This window comes from Dermochelys coriacea, chromosome 21 (assembly GCF_009764565.3).
Source record: "Dermochelys coriacea isolate rDerCor1 chromosome 21, rDerCor1.pri.v4, whole genome shotgun sequence".
NCBI lineage: Eukaryota > Metazoa > Chordata > Testudines > Dermochelyidae > Dermochelys > Dermochelys coriacea.
In genome coordinates, this window is record NC_050088.1 from 17,116,963 (window position 1) to 17,138,713 (window position 21,751).

General features: G+C 57.9%; 1 protein-coding gene across 2 annotated transcripts; it reads left to right on the forward strand.

Annotated features, from left to right (window-relative positions):
* The first annotated feature begins 885 nt into the window (after nt 1-885).
* On the forward strand, nt 886-19,460 carry ATXN7L2 (ataxin 7 like 2). 2 transcript variants are annotated; one of them, XM_038380374.2, is made up of 11 exons: nt 886-1,083; nt 5,501-5,572; nt 6,885-6,989; nt 8,652-8,832; nt 9,858-10,168; nt 12,673-12,755; nt 13,430-13,674; nt 13,964-14,156; nt 14,504-14,625; nt 16,650-17,496; nt 19,089-19,460. In XM_038380374.2, the coding sequence occupies exons 1-11, from the start codon at nt 951-953 to the stop codon at nt 19,101-19,103; spliced, it is 2,307 nt and encodes a 768-aa protein (XP_038236302.1). In that variant the 5' UTR covers nt 886-950; the 3' UTR covers nt 19,104-19,460. The 2 variants fall into 2 exon arrangements, with proteins under 2 accessions (XP_038236302.1, XP_038236303.1); XM_038380375.2 differs by having other exon boundaries at nt 907-1,083; nt 5,504-5,572.
* The last annotated feature ends 2,291 nt before the right edge of the window (nt 19,461-21,751 follow it).

The window sequence follows — 21,751 nt, forward strand, 5'->3', positions numbered from 1 at the left end:
GCAGGGAGAGAACCCAGGCGTCCGGGCTCCCAGTATCCGCCCCCCCCACCGAGGGCAGGGAGAGAACCCAGGCGTCCGGGCTCCCAGTATCCGCCCCCCCCACCGAGGGCAGGGAGAGAACCCAGGCGTCCGGGCTCCCAGTATCCGCCCCGCCCCCGAGGGCAGGGAGAGAACCCAGGCGTCCGGGCTCCCAGTATCCGCCCCGCCCCCGAGGGCAGGGAGAGAACCCAGGCGTCCGGGCTCCCAGTATCCGCCCCGCCCGCGAGGGCAGGGAGAGAACCCAGGCGTCCGGGCTCCCAGTATCCGCCCCCCCCACCGAGGGCAGGGAGAGAACCCAGGCGTCCGGGCTCCCAGTATCCGCCCCGCCCCCGAGGGCAGGGAGAGAACCCAGGCGTCCGGGCTCCCAGTATCCGCCCCCCCACCGAGGGCAGGGAGAGAACCCAGGCGTCCCGGCTCCCAGTATCCGCCCCCCCACCGAGGGCAGGGAGAGAACCCAGGCGTCCGGGCTCCCAGTATCCGCCCCGCCCCCGAGGGCAGGGAGAGAACCCAGGCGTCCGGGCTCCCAGTATCCGCCCCCCCCCCCCGAGGGCAGGGAGAGAACCCAGGCGTCCGGGCTCCCAGTATCCGCCCCCCCCACCGAGGGCAGGGAGAGAACCCAGGCGTCCGGGCTCCCAGTATCCGCCCCGCCCCCGAGGGCAGGGAGAGAACCCAGGCGTCCGGGCTCCCAGTATCCGCCCCGCCCCCGAGGGCAGGGAGAGAACCCAGGCGTCCGGCCCCGCCTACACACCCGCAATCTCCGCGGGGGGGCGGCTGTGTGGCGCCCGCCGCGACGCGCCTGCGCAGAGCCGCCGTGCCGCGGGCGCAGCGGACTACACTTCCCAGGATGCGCGGCGCGCCTGCGCGTGGGCCGCCCCGGCGGGCGGCGGGGGGCGCGCGCTCCCGCGGCGGTGATGGCGGTGCGTGGACGCGCGGCGGCGGCGGCAGCAATGGCCGCTGTGGATCGGCGGCTGCCGAGCCTCGATGACTTCGCGGGGCAGAGCTGGAGCGCCTGGGTGGAGAGGGCGGGGCCGCCCGCCGAGCCAGGTGAGGGGCCGCGCGCGCCGCCGGGGCGGGGCTGGCGGGGCGGGGGGGGCCGGGGCCGGGGCGGGCAGCGGGCAGCTGCCGCCGCCGTCCGGCTCTTCTCCCCCGCCCGGCCGCCCGCCCCGAACAAAGGAGCCGCGGGGTCCTAGCGCCGCCCGCGCCGCCCGCGCCGCCGGGTCCTAGCGCCGCGGGGTCCCCGGATCCTTTCTGAGCACCCCGCAATCCCCGGACCCACTGGATCCCCTGCGGACCAGCTACAGCCCCAACGCCTCCGGATCCCCTGCGATCCCGTGGGTGCCCCCCAAGCACCCCGTGATCCCTGACCCCACGATCACCCGTGATCCATGATGTGGGTTCTGAGCACGGATCATTTCCTGACCCACTGGATCCCCTGCGATCACTGATCTCTTTTGTGAGATCTGTTCTGTGCATGCTGTGACCCCTAGCGCTGCCCGATCCCCTTTGATCCCTTCTGTGCATCCAGGGCGCCCCCTGATCCCTGACCTCGCAACATCCCGCAGGGTCTCTGAATCTTGAGCCGCTAAATCCTGCTGTGATCCTTGAGAGCCCTGATCCTTTCTCTGGATTCCTGATCCCACTGGATGCTCTCTGTGACCCCTACTTGCCTGACCTTCTCTGTGGCCCCTGAAAACAGATTCACCCTAGCAGCCGTGTTAGTCTGTATTCGCAAAAAGAAAAGGAGCCACAAGTACTCCTTTTCTTTTTGAGATTCACCCTGTGATCCTTAAAAACAACGAGGAGTCCGGTGGCACCTTTAAAGACTAACAGATTTATTGGGGCACAAACTTTCGTGGGTAAAAATCCCACTTCTTCAGATGCATGGAGAGCCTTCTCACCCGTTGCTGCCCAGCAGATCCCACCAAGACACTTGTCCTCAGCTCCCTAGCCACCCTGATCCTCTGCGCTCTGTGATGTTTGTCTGATTGTCTGGCTGTCCCTTTCACCCGTCACTTGTGCCCCAACACCAGCCTTGATTCCTCACAAACCCATGCCCTCAAGGCTCCTTGCTCCTGGTGTCTCCTCTCGCTGCCCTGTCACCCCCTGAACTTTTCACTTCACTCCCTCAATCTGTCTGCCTCCATCTCCATGCCCCTTGATTTTTCCCTGACCCCCCACATTATCCCTGACCTTTGAACCCCCAGCATGGTATGCCCTGAAACTGATCTCTCGACCCCACCCCAGAGTCTCTCATGGTCCTCTGATTTGATTCTCCCTGGTTCTTCTCCTCCACTGGATTCCCCACCAGACCTGAACTTGATCATGTTCCCCTTGCACCAGGATCCTGACCTTTTCCTCCCTGAACCTGGTTCCTAACCCTTACCAAGCCTGATCTCCTCCTGCCACGCTCCCATCCTGCTCCCACCCCTGCTGCAGCCAGCCTGCACCTCTGCACCCTCAATTCCTGCATCCTGCCTCTGTTTCGCTTGCTCCAGCCACTTCACCATCCCCCTGAGCCCTCTTTCGTCCTATGCTGCTCTTCACTCCCATGTTGCTTGCGCCCCTCTTTCCTCTTTCCTCAGGGGGATGGAGCTGATAGCTGTCTCTTGAGACTTTTGCCCTTGAAATTCCAGGAGTCATTCAGAAGCATCACCATTTGGCAGGTTTCAGAGTAGCAGCCGTGTTAGTCTGTATTCACAAAAAGAAAAGGAGTATGTTCCACTGAATGCATCCGATGAAGTGAGCTGTAGCTCACAAAAGCTTATGCTCAAATAAATTTGTTAGTCTCTAAGGTGCCACAAGTCCTCCTTTTCTTATCACCATTTGGGGGACGGATAATTTGATTTCTCCAGCACAGTCTGACGCTGGACTCTGGAAAGGCCCTGGAAGTGGGGGAGTGGAGGGCAGTGGAGCTGTCCCTGGTGATGCTTCTTACACTGTGGAGCGGTGTCCCTTCCCCCTCCATTATCTTTCCCTTGCACTAGATGTAGTTAGAGCTCCGGCAGAGTTTGCATAATGACTCCTGTGTTTTCAGGGATTTATAGCTGGGCTGTGAAGCAAATTTCCTTTGCAGACAAGTTCACACTGTCGACTAAGTTCTTTCCTTGTAGATTGAAAATGGTACAGCAATAAGAGCTGGAGAAAGCCTTGTTAGTTTGTATCTAATCTCTCCTCCCGGTAGGGTGCAGGGCAGGACTCTCCCTACAGTGTGTTTGTCAGGGTTTGTCCTGGCTGGTCTGAACTAACTCACACTGTGGCATTTAATATCCATGCAACTTTTTGCAAGTTGTTGCTTTATAAAAATATGCAGTTTCCCTTCTAAAGGCTGTTCATTTCTGGGAGCCTGTTGGCATTTTCCCCCTGAGATTGGGCCATGGATTTGCCCGATTGGCTTTAATTTCTAGGATCATTTTCAAATCTACTTTTTAAAAAGAATTGGCTGGGTTTAGTGCTAGAGAGAAATGGCAGCACCGGGAGAAGGGTGAATGTTTTACTGTCTCATTGATGCCTGCATCAAAACACAGCCCCATTCTGCGAACCGCTGGTTCGTGAGAGTTGGTCCGTGTTTTGAGCTCTGTCTACAGCGAGTGCAGGCTGTGGTGTCCAGCTATCGGATGCAGAGGGAGCATGGCTGAGTGAAGAAAGCAAGGCCCTGGATGTCAGGACTTCTGAACCTGGCTCTGCCGTTGTGTGATCGTGGTCAGATTCGCCTCTTCAGACCCAGTTTCCCATGGGGCTTGTTGAGGTTTTGTTGTGTGGGGATGCCTGGGTGAAACTTGCAAGAGAAGGGTGCAGTGTGGGGGAGAGGATTGTGAATCCTGTTGTTTGTGTGTAGTACAGTAGCATTGTCAGGACCCTGTGTACTGAGGGCTGCCTGGACATACACTAAGAGGCAGTTCTTGCCCTGAAGCACGTACAGTCGACCTAGCCTAGCTAGACAAAGGGTGGGCGAATGGAAGAACTGTCTGCCCCATCTCACGGGGGGAACTGAGGCATGGAGAGATTAAGTGACTTGCTCAGAATCACACAGGGAGCCTTTGGGGAGCAGGGGAGTGACCCAGATCTCCTGAGTCTCAGTCTCGTGCTTTAGCCACACGACCACCAGTTTTGGAGCTGCAATAACCAGGTGCATCAACTCCAACCTGTGCGACCGCAGTGGATTCTCTTTCTGCCCCTAAAGAATTTAAATTAGTCCCAGCTCCCTTCCCCGCCAGACATTCCCAGCCAGCCCTGCTTGCATTCGGACAGCACCATGGGGCTGATTCGAAGGGATACTTGGAATCCTGGAGCTGGGGTGTTTGCACCTTGCACCCCATTGTGTTTGCAGGGCGCTGCTTGATCGGCTGGCCTGTGGCACAACTCCAAGGTGTTCATGGGAACAGGAGGAGGGAGTGGTGGGACGCTACTCATGCCCACATGATCTCTCTGATCCCTCTGATCCTCTCCACCTTTCTTCCCAGCTGCTGGCCCCCATCCATTTACCTTTCCTTTGTGGTTGCTGTCCCATTCCCCCGTCCCTTGGTGCATAGGGGTAGAACTGGGAGTGATACCAAGGGTCAGGGTAGGTTCTCCACCACTCGCAATTTATAAATCAAGAGGGGATGGCTCTCTAAGAGCTCTGCTGTAGGGATGGTTTGGGGGCAGGTCTCTGGAGGTCAGGCTGGACGGTCACATGCTCCCTTCTGGCCTTGGAATTTATGAAAGGAAAATCTCCCAACATGTGGAATCTGCTGGATCTCCCTCATCCTCTGCAGATCCACTTGGCTGGGGGATCATGTCCTAGGGTGATGGGGGCAGTTCCAGAGCTCGGGTCTCTTCAAGCAGGTCTGGGCTAAGCCCTCGAAGTGATTCCGATCTCCAGCCACCCTGGCTGAGCACATTGGCTGCCGACATGGTCAGCAGGGAAAGAGCGAGCCCTTCGGAAATGGACCTGGAAAAAGACGGAATAAGAGTGTCCCCAAAGGGAGCTCTTCCAGAATAGTACTGCCCTTGGAATTTACATTAATCTGGAATAACTTCCCCATGCAGACAATCCTTGAGTCCTGCAGGATCCGCTAGGGCAAGCAGAGAGGTTGTCGTGCTTTGCAGGGAAAGGAGGTGCGCTAAAGGCCCTTCACAGACCCAGATAAAGACCCTTCTCTGCCACAGGGCCGCACCCTGGTTCCACCCCCACCTGTCATGTGGCAAACAGCCCATTGATGGTGCTGTTTGCATCTCCTGCTTGATTCAGGGAGGCCAAGCGGGAGAGTCCCTGGGACCAAGGCCCTGCACCTTGTTAACTGGCTGATTCTTAGGGCTCCTCAGTCTGTTGGCAGCTTGGCGACCTGCCATGCTCCCACTTTGCAAGCAATTAACCCCCCTGTCAGCCTGTAGGGAGCGGGCTCTCTCAGCTTCTGGGTTAGGGGGCTCTGGGGTTCGGGGAAAGGTCCTGACTGTTACTGATGGGGCTGATTGTCTCTAGCAGGGTCTGAGGTGGAGGAGAGCAGCAAGAACGGCAGCAAGAAAGTGGATGCGATGACACTCATTAAGGAAGGTAAGAGCTCGTCTGGCTCCTTCCAGCTCAGGGAGCTGCCCGATTCTATAGTGGGCATGATCTGTTCCTTTGGCGTGAGGGGAAGGTGCCCAGCTCCAGCCAAGGCTCTTGTTATCTGTGAGTGCCAGGGGTGGGGGGTGGTTAGCACAGGAGCTGTTGTGAATTTGGCATCAGCAGATAACTTTGTGGCTCTGCTCATGGGTTGAGGCTGTCAGCATCACTTCCCGTCGCCTGGGCCATTCAGACCTGTCCAATGCTGTCTGGCCCTCTTGGAGGAAAGAGCTGCTAAATAGTCCTGGCCCTCGTCGTGGCAGCTCCTCTTGGCTGTGCAAACCACGTCCGCTTTGGGTGGAGCTGGTCAGGAAGAAATGGGCTTCAGTGCACAGAGCAAACGCGGGGCAGGCTGCGCCTCTGGCCTCGCTCGCTGTGGAGCTCTGCAGAGCTGGCCTGGAGCCCAAGCACAGAACGTGGCTGTTGGGGGCTGTGCTCTTCTGGGACCCCCACATCCCTTGCAAGTTTGATGTAGCTCCAGTACGCCTGGCCTGACTGTTCCCCAGCTTCACCTGGCAGCCCGGGGCCTCGATCTTGCTTGCTGCAAGGGAGGCTCCCGCAGACATAGAAAGCTGGCCCAGTGCTTTGTAATTCCCCCAGCATCACACCAGGCAGCCCTGTGATCCAAGTGGATGAGCCCCAGAAACCCAGCGTAGCCCTAAGTCAGTCGCTTTGGCCCAGTTGCTCTCAGGGCGGGGCAGTGTGCGGGCCACAGGTTGTTCCCAAGTTTAAGGCTTGAGATGCAGAGATTTCGGAGCCCCTGGCAAGATCCTTCTCTCTGGATTGACTGTGCAGCTCACCCATAAACTGGACACCAAGGTGCCCTTAGCCCCAGCATCCGCACAAGTGGCAGCTGCCCCTCCTCTGTGCCAGCCTTGCCCTGAGGGGCCTTCTCCAGGACTGAGTGGGGAGGTTAGGCTCCATGACCCATTTGACCTTTGGCCTCTGCTGAAACTGCCCAGAGGGGGCCCCACTCATGGTGGCGGCAGCTGCTTTGTCCAAGGAGATCTGAGACCCACCACGCTCATTTCACACAGGCCATGAACAGCCATTGACTGGCAGCAGTGCTGAGCTGGGCTGGGTTTGAGCTGGAGCCCCTATAGCCTCCCTTTGGGGAGGGGGGACGTGACTGTCCATTTGCATTGGGTTCAAAGTTGGGTTTCCTTAGGCGTGTCTTTTGGCCTGGGCAGCCACAGCCCCACAAGGCCGCAGGGGGCCCTTTGTGGCCTCTCCCTTACCGCTCTGTCTCTTGCCCTGGCAGACATGTCTATCTTTGGGCACTGCCCCGCCCACGACGAGTTCTACCTGGTGGTGTGTAACCACTGTAGCCAAGTGGTCAAGCCTCAAGCCTTTCAGAAGCACTGCGGTAAGCCAATTGAATGTCCGGGGTGAGGCCAGCAGCCGGGCCCCTTCCGCGCCGGCCGGCAGTGGGGACCTGGTTCTATTCTCCTCCCCTGCGTTCTCTGGGCCCTCAGGTGCCGACCCAAAGCGGCTCTGGAATGACAGTTCGGCTGGTGTCGTGGCCACAGCTGCTGTGTTCTAGATTGAGCCTGGGTCGTGTGGGTCCGGAGGGAAGGCTCTGCCTCCCCCGTCTGCCGTGGGGAGAGAAATGCCACAGAGGCAGCAGCGTGCGGCTGTGCAGGAAGCTGCAGACCACCGAGGCCACCCATTGGCTGTACTTGGTCTTGTTTTGCGACATGTAGGTACCCTTCGCCCTGGCCCTGCAGCCTTAATGTGGCCTGGGGCGGAGGGGCAGCCCTGGGGGGCGAAGGTCTAGGAGAGGAGCCCCCCCGCACTCACCGTGCAGCCGCGGCTCCTGCTCTGGGCATCGTGACCGGGTGTAGGGGGTCGCAACACCACTCAGGTTTGGCCCGGCCACACCGCCACCTTTGAGTGAGTGGCATTGCGAACCTGCTCATGTCCGTGAGAGAGGAGCAGCTGGGCCAAACTTGAGTGACACTGTGACCCCCCCGTGCCAGGCTGCAACACCTGTGGCAAGCCAGGCCTGGCCCCATGGGACAGGAGCTGCTGCTATGGGGAGAGTGTGGGGAGGGCTTGCTCTCTGGGCTGGGAGAAGTGTATGCTTGCCTAGGCCCTGGCAACCCACTTAGATCCTTCCCATGACTCTCCCTTGGGTCAGGACCCGCCATTTGGGAAATACTCTTTCAGGGGACCTTAGAAAAGCATCCCTGAGTAATTAGCTGGCAACTTGTTTCCCATCCCAACCGTCGTCCTCTTCACTCTCGCAGCCGACACAATCCCACCTGCTCCTTCGCAGCAGAAGCTGCCTGCTGCTGGGAGGCCCCCGGCAATCAGCGGCAGAGTGAGAGAGCGGAGGAGCTACCTCTGGCATCCTGGAAAGGACAGCGGGGAGAAGAGCAGCACAGGGAGCCATGTTCCTGGGGTGGGCAGAGCAAGGGGTGCCTGGCTGCTCTGCCTGGCCTGGTTCTGGTGCTGGGCATGGTTCTCTGGGGGCCTGCAGGAAGGTGGAGTGGAGCAGCCTGTTCGGGACACTGGGGCGTTGAAAGGTCTGATAGCTGTCAGCATGTGTTGGACCCACTGGGGTCTGTTGCACTGGCTTCCAAACACATGGTTTTGCATGCAGAGGTGACGTACAGGGCAGTTCAGGCTGCTAGAGTGAGGGGGATGCCTGTTGGGCTGAGCACAGGTCTGGGAGCCAGGACTCCTGGGTTCTTAGCCAGCACTGCTGCTAAATTCAGACAAGCAGACTGGAGATGGGAAAAGTGGCGGTGCCCAGGCTCCACCCCAGGCCAGCTTCATGGTTCTGTTAAAATGATCACCAGTGAGATGACTGTTGCTGTTTCAGTTGTCGTCATTAGCCTTCAGAGTAAACAACACGCCGAGATGAACGGGGCCTTTCCTATGGGACCAGTCTGGCTTCAGACTGAGGAAGCCTTTGCAATCCCACTCCCTCGGGGTGTTGGAGAGCAGTGAGGGTTGCCCCGCTCCTCTGATGGGCAGGGCGTCATGTGCGCGCGTCAGTGACAGAGCCTCCACCTCCCCGCAGAAAGACGGCACGGACCTCTCAGCAAACTCTATGCCCAGAAGTGCCATGCGGTCAATGGGCAGCCCCCTGCCTGTGGGGGCCACAGCAGTGCCAAGACCTCGCGGGAGAAGTCACAGAGCTCCCGCAGCCGGGCCCAGCACCCGCCCGAGAGGCCGGACAAGGCGCAGAAAGATAACCTCTGGTGAGTGGGGTGGGGGAAGGGGGAGCCTGCTCTCACGTAGGGTGCAGGGTGGGCTCAACACAGAGGGGTTGAGGGGAGCCTGGCTCCACTTTCATGTGGGTATGGGGGACTCTGTGCTCCTCTGATGTGAGAAGGATTGGGGGGCAGCCCCACTCCAGGGAGAGTGGACCACCTCTACTGTGTGGGGAGGAGGAAGGGGGGCGATGGAGAGAGGCATGGGGGAAGGGGCAGTAGGGGAAGCTGCACCTGGCTCATACCTGGAGGAATGGGGGATCCCCACTCAGATATGGGTGGAGGAGGTCACGGGGAGCCCCACTGCACTCTGACATGGGAGGAGGGGCTGCAGGGAAACCCCAGCCGGCTCTGACATGGGGAGGGAGATGAAGGGGGACAGTGGAGGGAACCTGACCTCCCTGATATGCTGGGAAAGGGGGGCCCCACCCCACTTTGTGGGGCTTGAGAGATGCGCTGTTCTGGCTGTGCGGCGGGGTCTCGATGGAGACTGCGCCTTCGTCCCTGGCTACCTGGGCCTCAATGGACAGCGTTTCCAGAGCAGGGTGTCGTCTCCATCTGCATGTGCTGGGGCCTGCTCATCCACACTGTGCTCAGGAGGGATGGCAGTCCCAGCCTGATGGGCCCCTCTGAGGACAGGCATGAGGGAATGAGGGCCCTGCGCTATCTCAGCCAGCCCCGGCCCTGCCAGTGCCTGCCACCTCCCGTTTAGCGCAGCCACCATGGCTGGTCAGACTGGTGTCTGTGTGCGACGCAGGGGCAGCCCAAGGTACGTGGCAGGCCGGAGCACACGTGACCGCAAGGCTGATGGGCAGAAGGCCCAGTCCAGGGACTCAGAAGGGGAGCCCAGAGTCCAGGTTTCAGAAGCCCAAAGCACCTGCCCCAGGATGTGGCTCGGGGGCTGGGACTTGGCGCAGACGGGCCTCAGTCACCCTCTGCTGCTGGGGAGGTTTGCAGCTGCCGCTAGTGCATTCCCTGGCTGAGCTCTCGGAGCCTGTCCCTTCTCCTTCCAGTTTGTTCATGCCAGTGGTGAACCTGGAGAAGATTTCCAGCCTTCCCAAACCGGATGGACATGGCATCAAGGTGCCCCCGAAGGCTGCTGCTGCTTCTGCCCCCGGGCAGCTGCCCGCCAGCTCCAAAGAGCCCATGGGGAAGCTGTCCCTGGCAGTGTCGCCCAAAGAGCCGCTTGTGCCAGCCAAGGCAGGAGTCGACTCCTTTGTGCCCGCCGATGGCCTGGACAGGAAACCAGAGAGCACCTCTGCCTCGGGGGAGAAGGAGCCGGGCGCCACCAAACCACCTCCCAAATCCCACAAGAAGATGGCGCGTGAGTCCTGCTATTCTTCCTTTACTGCCCAGTGGGGGTGATGCTGAATCAGGCCAAGGTGACAGCTCGACAGGGCATTTGGGTGGTGGCGACTCAGCAGCCCTGTGCGAGGACGCAGCCGCGTGGCTCAGCACTGGTTGCCAGCCGTGATTGCTTAGCAGCTCAATTCAGCCTCTCTCCTTGGGCGGGTGGGCCGGGTTCCTCTCTGCCCCATGGCGGGAGCAGGGATCCTGGCATTTCCTTTTCTCTCCTGCCACACATGCACCTGCTGAGCCACTCCCTTCCCAGCCCAAGGAGTGCTCCCCTGATTGGAGCCCAGAAGAGTGAGAAGGCCACTAACCAGATCCTAGGACTCATCTGGTGCCTGTATAGCCCTAAAGAGCTGCATGCAGCTAGGGGCTGTCCTCTGAGTACCCTGAGAGAGAGCCTGGGCCAGTGCCTCAACCCTAGAACTGGGAGTCAGGCCAGCTGTGACCTAGTCCCCTGCCACTGACCCGCTGGGCGGACTTAGAATCCTAGAATATCAGGTTTGGAAGGGACCTCAGGAGGTTCTAGTCCAACCCCCTGCTCAAAGCAGGACCAATCCTCAACTAAATCATCCCAGCCAGGGCTTTGTCAAGCCTGACCTTAAAAACCTCTAAGGAAGGAGATTCCACCACCTCCCTAGGTAACGCATTCCAGCGCTTCACTACCCTCCTAGTGAAAGTTTTTCCTAATATCCAACCTAAACCTCCCCCACTGCAACTTGAGACCATTACTCCTTATTCTGTCATCTGCCACCACTGAGAACAGTCTAGATCCATCCTCTTTGGAACTCCCTTTCAGGTAGTTGAAAGCAGCTATCAAATCCCCCCTCATTTTTCTCTTCCGCAGACTAAACAATCCCAGTTCCCTCAGCCTCTCCTCATAAATCATGTGTTCCAGTCCCCTAATCATTTTTCTTGCCCTCCGCCGGACGCTTTCCAATTTTTCCACATGCTTCTTGTAGTGTGGAGCCCAAAACTGGACACAGTACTCCAGATGGGGCCTCACCAATGTCGAATAGAGGGGAACGATCACGTCCCTCGATCTGCTGGCAATGCCCCTACTTATACAGCCCAAAATGCCATTGGCCTTCTTGGCAACAAGGGCACACTGTTGACTCATATTCAGCTTCTCGTCCACTGTAACCCCTAGGTCATTTTTTGCAGAACTGCTGCTGAGCCATTCGGTCCCTAGTCTGTAGTGGTACATGGGATTCTTCCGTCCTAAGTGCAGGACTCTGCACTTGTCCTTGTTCAACCTCATCAGATTTCTTTTGGCCCAATCCTCTAATTTGTCTAGGGCCCTCTGTATCCTATCCCTACCCTCCAGCGTATCCACCTCTCCTCCCAGTTTAGTGTCACCTGCAAACTTGCTGGGGGTGCAATCCACACCATCCTCCAGGTCATTTATGAAGATATTGAACAAAACCGGCCCCAGGACCGACCCTTGGGGCACTCCACTTGATACCGGCTGCCAACTAGACATGGAGCCATTGATCGCTACCCGTTGAGCCCGACAATCTAGCCAACTTTCTTTCCACCTTATAGTCCATTCATCCAACCCATACTTCTTTAACTTGCTGGCAAGAATACTGTGGGAGACCGTGTCAAAAGCTTTGCTAAAGTCAAGGAACAACATGTCCACTGCTTTCCTCTCATCCGTAGAGCCAGTTATCCCGTCATAGAAGGCAATTAGATTAGTCAGGCATGACTTGCCCTTGGTGAATCCATGCTGACTGTTCCTGATCACTTTCCTCTCCTCTAAGTGCTTCAGAATTGATTCCTTGAGGACCAGGTCTATGATTTTTCCAGGGGCTGAGGTGAGGCTGACTGGCCTGTAGTTTCCAGGATCCTCCTTCTTCCCTTTTTTAAAGATGGATACTACTTAAATGCTCAGTGCCTTGGTTTCCCCATCTGGACAGTGAGAATAACCCTGGAGATTGTGAGGCCGAAGGAGCTGTTTGCAGTGTTCAGAGATCCTTGCATGGAAGGGGTTGCATATCTTTGCATCTCTTGCACTGGCCCAACGCTGCTTTAGTCTGGGTTCGGGACATTTCAATCCACCCCGGCAAGCCCATGGAAACCTTTCCATTTCTGCCCCGTTTAGTAAGCCCCCATCCCCACCTTGCTTTATAATAACAGATCCTAAGTACTGGGCCTCATTTCTTGGGGGGAAGGTTTTATATAGCACCTGCTGCAGTTGTACCTGAGCTCCACCCAACTTCAAAGAGCATGAAAGCTGGTGATGACAGTGTCCCTTTAAAATAGAGGCAAGAAGTAAGATTTTCCCTTTTGAAATGACGAGAACCTCCCAGCACAAAAGCCTGTTCCAACAGTCAACCAAAGCTCCAGGCCAAATGCAGGGATCTTAGGAAGTTTGACGAAGACTCTAAAGAGCAGGGCAAGCTCAGGGGATCCAGCCAGGCCCTGTCGCCACTGCTTTCCCCTCGTTCATCTCAGCTCTGTCTTTCTGCCCTGCAGGGAAGGAGTGTGATTTGAACAGGCAGTGTGGAGTTGTGAATCCTGACACCAAAAAGATCTGCACCCGGCTGCTGACCTGCAAGGTATTGTCATGTGTGAGATTGTTTCCTGGTAGAACAATAGGAGGCGGGGTGAGTTCCTGTCCCCCTACATCCCAGCTGGATGTTGAAGGGCTCTGCAAGAGGCCCCAGGCTGACGTGCCCACTGGGGAAGAGAAGCGTTTGGTCGCATGGCTATAAAGTGCCACCTTGTGAAGGTCTAATCCAGTGGTTCTCAACCTATTTAGCATTGTGGGTTGCACATGCAGCTCTTTGTGTTATGTGGGTCACATCCACACAATACATACAATACACAATACATACATCCACGCAATACTAGCTGTATGGGCCAGAGGATGTCACATGGGCCGCAGCTATGTGCTGACTGGACCCCCATAGACCACAGGTTGAGAGCCCCTGCTCTAGCCTGTTGGAGGAGAGGGGGCGAGAGATGTAGTGCTGACTGGCTTTAGGAGGCCCCCATGGACTAGAGACACCGCTTCATCTCACGGCTCAGCAACATGCATGCAGACAGGGAAATGTGGAGCCTCGGGCCTCTCCCCCTGGAAGCTCAGAAGAATCTCCACTAGCTGAATTAGTAAGAGGGTCTGTAGCTCCTGCGAGCCTCTAGGCACTAGAAGGGGAGGTCCCCTGGGGGTCTAATAGCATCCTGTGGTGAGCCCAGGCTGTGACGCTCTCCCCTCCTGCCCTCATCACAGATTCACTCCGTGCACCAGCGCCGCGAGGTGCAGGGCCGGGCGAAGGACTTTGACGTCTTGGTGGCGGAGCTGAAGGCCAGTTCCAGGAAGGGGGAATCCCCCAAGGAGAAGAGCCCGGTGAGGAAGGAAGTGCTTCCAGACCGACTCTCCCAGGAAGCCTCCTCCGGAGCTCAGACCTCGTTGGTTCTACCCAGCACTTCCCCTTGCCGAGCAAAGCAGCCCCACTCCCTCTGTGCACTTCCCAGGTAACTCAGCAGCAAGGAACCTCGGGTTTGCCTCCAGCTACCACCTGTGTGTGTCAGTCCAGGCAGACTCCCCCGCCCTGGCGTCGGAGGGGTGCTGTGCAGGCACCTCTCCGGGGCTGGCTTCTCCCACCTTCCCCGTGCAGAGATCCTAGCAGAACCAGGCCCCAGTGGGGACCGTCTGCCCTTTCCCGCAGTGCCTCTGGCACATAGATCCCCCCTGCCTAGCCCCATCCCTCTGCAGGCCCCCAGAGACGGCAGCTCTCACTCCTCTGCCTCTCGTTGGGTTCAGGTCCAGGGTTTCCTCAGAGAGTGACCCGGCGGAGCCGTCCACGACCTGTGGCGACAGTGAGCCCGGGCTTTACCCCTTCCCCATGCCCAAGGGCAGTATCCGGGGATCGAGTGAGGAGAGCGAGGACGACTTGGCCGAGGAATCCCACAGGCTGGACTGTCATTATGCAACACGGCCACCACGGCCTCAAGCGGTGAGTGCTTGGCGTGAGGTGAGGTGGGTCTCTGCCCCTCTCTGGGCAGAGACCAGTGCCCCCTGGTGGCACTGGGGACAATGACCTGTCCAGTGATTCTCAGGCCTGTTCGTGAGCATCCTACTCCCACAGAGCTGCTTGGATCTCAGAATCCAGCTGGCACCCACACGGAGTTGCCACATTTGGGGCTGGAAAGGAGATAGGAGGTTGGGGATGCAGCCAACAGTCCATCCTCTCTGCCATGCTGTGGGCTGGGCTCCTGACCCACGGGAGGGTGCTGCTATGTGGCTTACAGGGGTCTCAGCCTCCCTGATGGCTCTCTCCCCCCCGCTCTTAATCCCAACCAGTTCTGCACCTTCGGAAGCCGCTTGGTCAGCCCTGGGTGTTACGTGTTCAACCGACGGCTGGACCGGTTCTGCTCGGCCCTCAGCTCCATGCTGGAGAGACACCTCAGCTCACACATGTGGAAGTGAGTGTCCCGCTGGGGGAGGGAGCACTTGGGCCAGAGTGGGGTGGGTGTGTCTGCACCCTGGCCCAGGCAGTGGGGGTGGGGCGCCTGGAAATTTGCGAGGAAATCGTTCCCGGCTCACATGTTGAGATAAGAGACTGGCCGAGTGGCACCTGCCCCTGCTCAGCTCCTGGGAAGGTTGCGTTCCCCTGTGGTGCGGACAGCCGAGCGCTGGGCTGGACAGTTGGCAGTTCCCAGTCCAGCCACTCCCCTCCCCAGTCAGCTTCCAGAGGGTGAGGTGAGCATCAGCACCTCTGCCCCCCAGCCTTGGCCTAGCGCGTTGGTCACATTGGGTGCAATTGGCCTTCAGTCTGTTGGGAAGCCCACACAGACACATGTGGGCAGAGAAAATGCATGGTAAGATCTCCAGCATTCATGGGGGAAGCTCACCCTGCATGCATGAGAGGGTGTCGTGACCCCATTATTGTAACCCAGGCCAGGGGAGCTGTGGCAGGCTGCAGAGGAAGTCCTGGGGGACTCAAGGAAGCGCTGAGGAGGCAGTTTTCAGGAAGGGAGGTCAGCTGATGTGTCAATCACTTTTGTTCCTTTCAGCCTTGCTAAATTTAGAGGGTGGCTTCTATTTCAGTCTGTACGGTAATGCCTGCCCCAGCCCCCCTTCCCTACTGCCTGCAGTGGGAGTGGCAGGTGGGGTCTCTCCATGCCCTTCAGGGCATCCAGGGCAGCGAGAGAGGATGGCCATTGTGAGCAGAACCCCGAATAGAGCGGTAGCCTGTTAAGAGGTTACAGCAGGCACTGGGGAGCAAGGACATTTGCGTTCTATTTGCAGCTCAGTCACTGACTTACTGAGTGACCTGAGCCAGCCCCAGTGCCTCAATTTCCCCATCTATATAACGGGGGTAACGTCCCCAGTCTGTTAGGGGGGCTGAGGCTGGGCTAGCGTTCAGAATGTGTTTTGAGATCTCAGTGGCAGGGAGTATTAAGTGCAGGGACCTTATAAAGTGCTTTGTCAGGAACGTAAATAATTCCTATTAACCTTTATCGGGCTGATTAACACCTCCCTGGCCTGTTCCTACCCCACACCCCCAAATCCCCACCACCTGTAGTGACTCTCAGTCCCGGCTTCCCCCAGCAGGTGGGGCTGGAGCAAGGGCTTGAAGCACAGCCCTGATAGACAGGCGCATAGGAGAGACAGCCGGGGATCAGAGGGGGAGGAAACAGTGAGGATGGGGGTCAGAGTAGGGAGGAGATGGTGGGGACGAGAGGAGGAGGCATTTTGGGATTGGAAGGGCGAGGGGGCCAGTGGAGAGGTGGGACATAGCCTGGGATCAGATGGGTGAGGGGGTTGGCAGGGGTTGGAGACAGCCAGGGATTGGATAGGGGCAGGGCAAGTGGATGGGGTGTGGGGAGAGAATGTCTGGGATTGGATGGGGGAGAGGCCAGAGATTGGATAGGGGCAGGGCAAGTGGGTGGGTGGGGAGTACTGGGAGACAGCCCGGGATCGGATGTGGGAGGGGGCTGGCAGGTGCTGGAGATCAGATGGGGGAAGGGCAGGGGGTGGGGATGCAGGGACATGGCCCAGGATGAGATGAGGGAAGGGTAGATGGCTGAGATGTGGGGGACACAGCCTGGGAACAGATGGGGGAGAGGTCGGGGGAGAAGATTTGGGGACATGGCCTGGGAACAGATGGGGGAGTGGTGGGGGGTGGAAAATGGGGGGACACAGCCCGGGATCGGATGGGGGAAGGACAGGTGTAAGGAGATGGGATGGGGAGAACCCAGGATCAGATGGGGGAAATGTGGGGGGTGGCGATGCAAGGGCATGGCCCAGGATGAGATGGGGGAAGGGTAGGTGGGTGAGATGCGGGGGACACAGCCTGAGATCAGATGGGGGAAGGGCAGGTGGATGGGATCGGGGGACACAGCCTGGGATCAGATGGGGTGAGATTTGTGAGGTGTTGTTTAAATAAGCTGCAGCCCCTCCCCCAATCTTTCTGCTTCTGCTTCTGCTTCACTGGCCTCACCAGGAAGATCCCTCCAGCCGCCGACCCCCAGCTGCACCCAGCCCTGTCACCCGCCAGCCCAGGCTCCTCCACATCCAGCACTTCCCAGACCGGCAGCTCCTTGCTGGTGTGCAGCCTTCCCCATGGCGCCCCCGGGAGGACCTCCTTGTCCTGCACAGCGACGGCCACCAGGGAGAACCGCGGCCACCCCAGCCTGAGCTACACGGTGGGCTCGCCCCATGCCGCGGCCGCCTGCAGCCAGTCGGACTGCACGGGTGGGAGCCAGTCCATCACCTCCCCACTCCCGGCCAATACCCCCTCGCCATCCTTCAGCAAGTTGCCTTCTACCAAGGCCAGCAAGTCCTCCAAAGCCAAGGAGCCGACGGGCAGCGCGGAGCCAGAGGCCTCGGCCCGAAAGCGCAAGCAGCCTCTGGGCGCCGCTACCGGTCCTCCGTACAAACGGACCTGCCTCCTGGACCCGGGCAAGGGCAAGGTGGCCGGCTGCCAGGTCCCCCACCCGCCTGCAAAGACCAAACCCTCCCTGGGCTCCCCCTCCGCCGCCTCCCTCAACGGCGCCATCTCGCCAGGCTCCAGAGTCAAGCGGGCTGGCCACCTGGACTGCAGGGCTCCCGGCCACCCTCAAGTCAAAGCCTCCCAGCTGGAGAACCGGGGCTCCCCCCTGAATGGGCCGAAAGCGCTGCAGGCCAACTGCCTCTCGGACGAGGAGGCCAAGAAGCGCAAGAACACGGCCACCTACTGCAGGCCGGTGAAGGCCAAGCACCCCGCCGCCACCTCCGACTCTGGCTGCGCTGTGCGGAGGAAGAAGGCCGTTGCCTCGCTGGGCTTCGAGGAGAAGCGGAACGCACTGAAGGTACATGTCTGCCCCCCAACCCCCCGCTGCTGTGCATCCCCACAGCAGGCTGATCTTCCTACCCTGTCTACCAACAATGCAGTGGGCTCTGGATCTCCCCCTGCTGCTCTGTCATCCACCCCACAGCACTTCTTCTCCTCCCCGTCCTCCTTGGCTGCGTCCTGGACCTGCGGAGCCTTCCCAGATGGACCTCATGGTTCATGGGGTCCCTCTGAGCTCTGGGGGGCTGGATCAGGCTGCAGGGGTCTGAGCAGAGCAGCCCCAGGGAGTGGCTGCCACAGGATGGGAGCCTCTGCTCTGGGGCAGTGCCTGGCAAACAGGCTCCTTGAAGCCCAGCTGGCTGGCAGCTCATCCCTTGGCCACAGACAGTACAGATCCCCAGCATAAGACGGGTTAATAGGACCGTGGTTATGTGTAAAGTGGTCTGTATTCCAAACACTCTTCGGAGATGTCACGTCCCCAGCGGGTGGCGCTTTTGGGAGTTGGCTGGGGGGTGCCCACAGTGCTCCCTCCCAGCAGGGGCTCAGGCTAAGGACAGCCAGGAGGACATGCTTTTCCCAGTCGGAGGTGCTGTGGGACTGAGGCAGGGGCTTTGCCTTGCGGGAGCTCACAGCACTGCAGGGAATGGTCCTGGACTGGGGCTGGCTGTTGGGAAGGATTGTGGCCTCTCCTAACAGGAGGCATGCAGGTCACGGCTGGTATGCGTTGGGTACATGATCGGTACCCCCAGGTCTGTGGGACCATGGGGTGAGAATAGGGCTGATCAGCTGCTGAACTCTGCCAAGAAACAGTTCCTGTTCCCACCTCTGCCCCAGACTCGCCGGGTGAATTGCTTCCCCTCTCTGGGCCTCAGTTTCCCCATCTGTAAAATGGGGAGAATGATCTTGACCTGCTTCTCAGGGGCTGTGAGCTATGATGTGCTGTTCTGCTCTGAAAGGTGAAAAACATCCCCCCTGTACTCAGCCGACCTGCTTTCTGGCTGTGTCTGTCACAGCTGCTGGCTTCTTGGTGTCATTACGTTTCTACTGCTTGTGACTCCCATTAGCCCTGCAGGGCAGAGTCTATTCCTGTAAGCCCTGTGAGGCCGGCCTGACCGCCGGAAAGAGTCTCTTCCTTTTTGTGCATCAATAGAATCAGTCAGTGACCTCTGTGGAAACCCATTGGGGTCACTTAACTTGGCCTGTCGAACCTTTATTACTGACGATGTGCAACAAAGACAGAGACCAGCTGGATTCTCAGGTCTCCCAGGGAAGTTTGTGGGGGAGGGAATCACCTTTTTATGGGAGGGGGCACATTCGCTGGGAAGTCGCAGATCTTAACAAGGGCCACGCGATGCCATTTCCAGCAGCACAGGGCATGCTGCACTTCTCAGAAGGGCTCTGGCACTGAGAGCTCTTATTCAGCTATTCAGATGCAAACACAAGGGTACGCTTTTATTATAAGTAGACGCCAATTAGACACAGCCCTTGGGCTTCTGACAAGTTGCCCTAGTCCCTGAGCCCCTGCGGCAGAGAAACACTGGCCCTCTGCGCTCATGTGTTCTGCTCCTTTGTTCCTCTGTGCTGACCCCCTGTCCTCTTGTCTCCTTGCAGTCGAAAGCGCATTAACAAGCAAGTGCCTGTGCAATGCAGACGGAGCCATCGGCCGTGAGGACTGGGAGGCCCTGGGTCGGATTCAGAGGCCACCTGCTTTTTATAACTTTATATTATTTTTTTTAAAAGAAAAAAAAACTCTATAAAAATACCTCAAGACTCTTCCCTGTTCTGTTGCTGCTAAAAAAACCCGAACGAACAAAATCCCAAGGGGGAAAAAAATCCAGACGCAAACCCGATCCACACTGGGAGGAGGTTGGAAGCGGATGGACTGGACCGAGGAGGCAGCCACACTGCCGGGCTGGGATATTTATAAGAATTATTATTGCTGTTTTCGTTTCTTTTTTTAAAAAAGAAAAATCAGTATTGAAAGGGTGGTTTGGCCTGTGGCTTTCAGCATGGGGGGCAAGCGCCCCCTCCTGGCAGGGCTGGGAAGCAGATGTTCCAGCCAGCTACAGTTGGGGTGGATCCCCCTGCAGGCTATGCCCTGATGTGCGTTTCCGTTGCACGTCATCGCCCATTGCTGCTAGTGCCTGACATATGCCTGGCGCATGGGTGGCTCCCCCTGCTGGCAGTCCCCTGACGTGTAGGCACTTCTCTTCTCCCAAAGCTGTGTCTGGTGGCGCAAGCGTTTTCCTCCGGAATGGAGCTTATGTCAGGATCTTGCAAGGTCCACACCAGTCCCTTAGTGCAATGTCTTGGCTACTTCATGAGGCCTCTGTTTTTTCTGATTCCCTCTGCTGCTTATTGTGCCTGGCCCAATCTCTGCCTCAGTGCCCCCTTCCTGTTCTAACCCTGGGCAGCGACTGGCACCCAGTGGAGTGGTTGTGTGACAGACAGGAATACCTCACCCCGACGGGACAGCTCTGAACCGGCACCCATGTTCTTGTGTAACTCTCCTCCAGCCCATGTCTTCGTTTGAGAAGATTAGTACCTTGCACTTGTATGTCCTTAGGACCAGAAGGGTGGCTTAAGCCAGTCATGGTGTGGCTGAGGATTGTAGCTGCTGCTTGGCCAATGCTGTGCTGGTCCAACTCCCCACAGTGTATTATTAAGAATTATTTGTTGTATTGGGCTAACAGTTCGAGGCCCCGATGGGCTGGGCATTGTACAAATCCATCATTGGAGACAGTCCCTGCCCCAATTCAACTAGACAAAGGGTGGGAAGGAAAACAGGTGCAGAGAGGGTAAAAGTGACTTGCCCAAGGTCATCCAGCAGCCAAGTGGCAAAGCTGGGAATACACCCAAGGCTCCTGACCCACAGTCCAGGTCCTTAATCCAGTTGCCTTTTTTTCCCCTCTTCCAAGAAAGCTTGTTAGTGTCGGATCTGTAACTGGATGGTGAGATCCTGGGGAAAGGCTGCACGGCTGGCTCCTTTCAGCTGGCTTTCCACGGAGAGCCCAGACAGGCAGTTTGGATAGAGATCCTTTTCGGCTTATAGCTGTTCTTTAAACAGGCTGCGACTGGGTACCTGGGAGTGGTGACTTAGGTGCCCCAGGCTAATGTTTGTACAGCGCCTAGCACAATGGTCCATAACAAGGGCTACTAGGCACTATGGTAATACATGTCTCTCTATTTGGCCCAAGCTGTGCCTCCCAGTCTGTACTGCTGTTTTTAGCCATGTCATGTCCTGCTGTCTCCCAGCTACTGGAGCCTTCCCCCACTGCCTGCCCCACCAGCCTTTCATTGACATGTTTAGCTACACACTGCAGTGTGGATGCAGCCTACTTTTCACTGCAGTGTTGCTACACGTCCCCTACACGCTGCCAACACTGGTGTGCAGGGTAGACATACCCTCAATCTGCTCTCCCCAGCCCCAGTTCACAGTTCTAGCTCTCGTTCCCTCTGCATTCACATCAGGCAGCTTCCTCCTCCAAGCTGCCTGGCCCCAGCTGGGGGAGGGGCACTGACAGCACAAGGAGAGACAGGCTCCTTGCTCTCAGTTCGGGCACCCTGGCTGGGCCTCGGCATGACCCACAGCAACCCAGAACTGCACTTGCAGGGAAAGTGCTTGTGAGGCCCAGCCCGGAATGGACCCAGTGCAGACAGAATCTTTGGAGAACTGAGCTGCAAAAATCAAAGTCTCAGCTGAGCATGTGCAAACCGAATTTTTCAGATGCTCATAACTTGGCCAAATATGGGCAGATTTCTCCAGGGATGGCAAAAGGCTCATCTCTAACACCCTGTCAAACTTCAGGTCCCTGTCCCAAAGCAGGGAGGCGCTAGAGCTTTCCAAAGAGAAGGGGACCAGAATTTTTTAACATGGGGAAAAACAAGGTATTTTTCACTAGCCTTCTCAGAAGCAGTTGAACTGTTTTGTGTGAAATCCCCCCTGAAAATCAGCTTGGAGCATGGAAAATTTCAGCCCAGTTGGTGAAAGTTTGGCAAAGTTATAAGCAACTGAAAATAGGCTTTTAAAATGGGAAATGTCTGACAACCTGAATGGTAGGCGGCGCTGCCAGCCCTGCACATGAGAATGGCAGCTCTTCTGGAGCAGGCCTGGAGGGAGCCCTAGGAGCCGTCAGCTGATCCTGGCCCAGGACTGGACAGGCAGGGCAGTGTTTTAGAAAAAGCCCTCAACATCCATTCCTCCAGGTGGAGGGGTGTCTGTCACCAGATCCCTCTTCGTGGAGTTTCCCCAGCCTCATTCTGCTCGCCATGGG

Bases quoted from the DNA above. Each gene is read 5' to 3' on its own strand.
- ATXN7L2 (XM_038380374.2), top strand. From the start codon at position 951: ATGGCGGTGCGTGGACGCGCGGCGGCGGCGGCAGCAATGGCCGCTGTG. The intron at 5,573-6,884 runs GTAAGAGCTCGT...TTGCCCTGGCAG, and splicing joins GATGACACTCATTAAGGAAG to ACATGTCTATCTTTGGGCAC. The intron at 12,756-13,429 runs GTATTGTCATGT...CCCTCATCACAG, and splicing joins CCCGGCTGCTGACCTGCAAG to ATTCACTCCGTGCACCAGCG.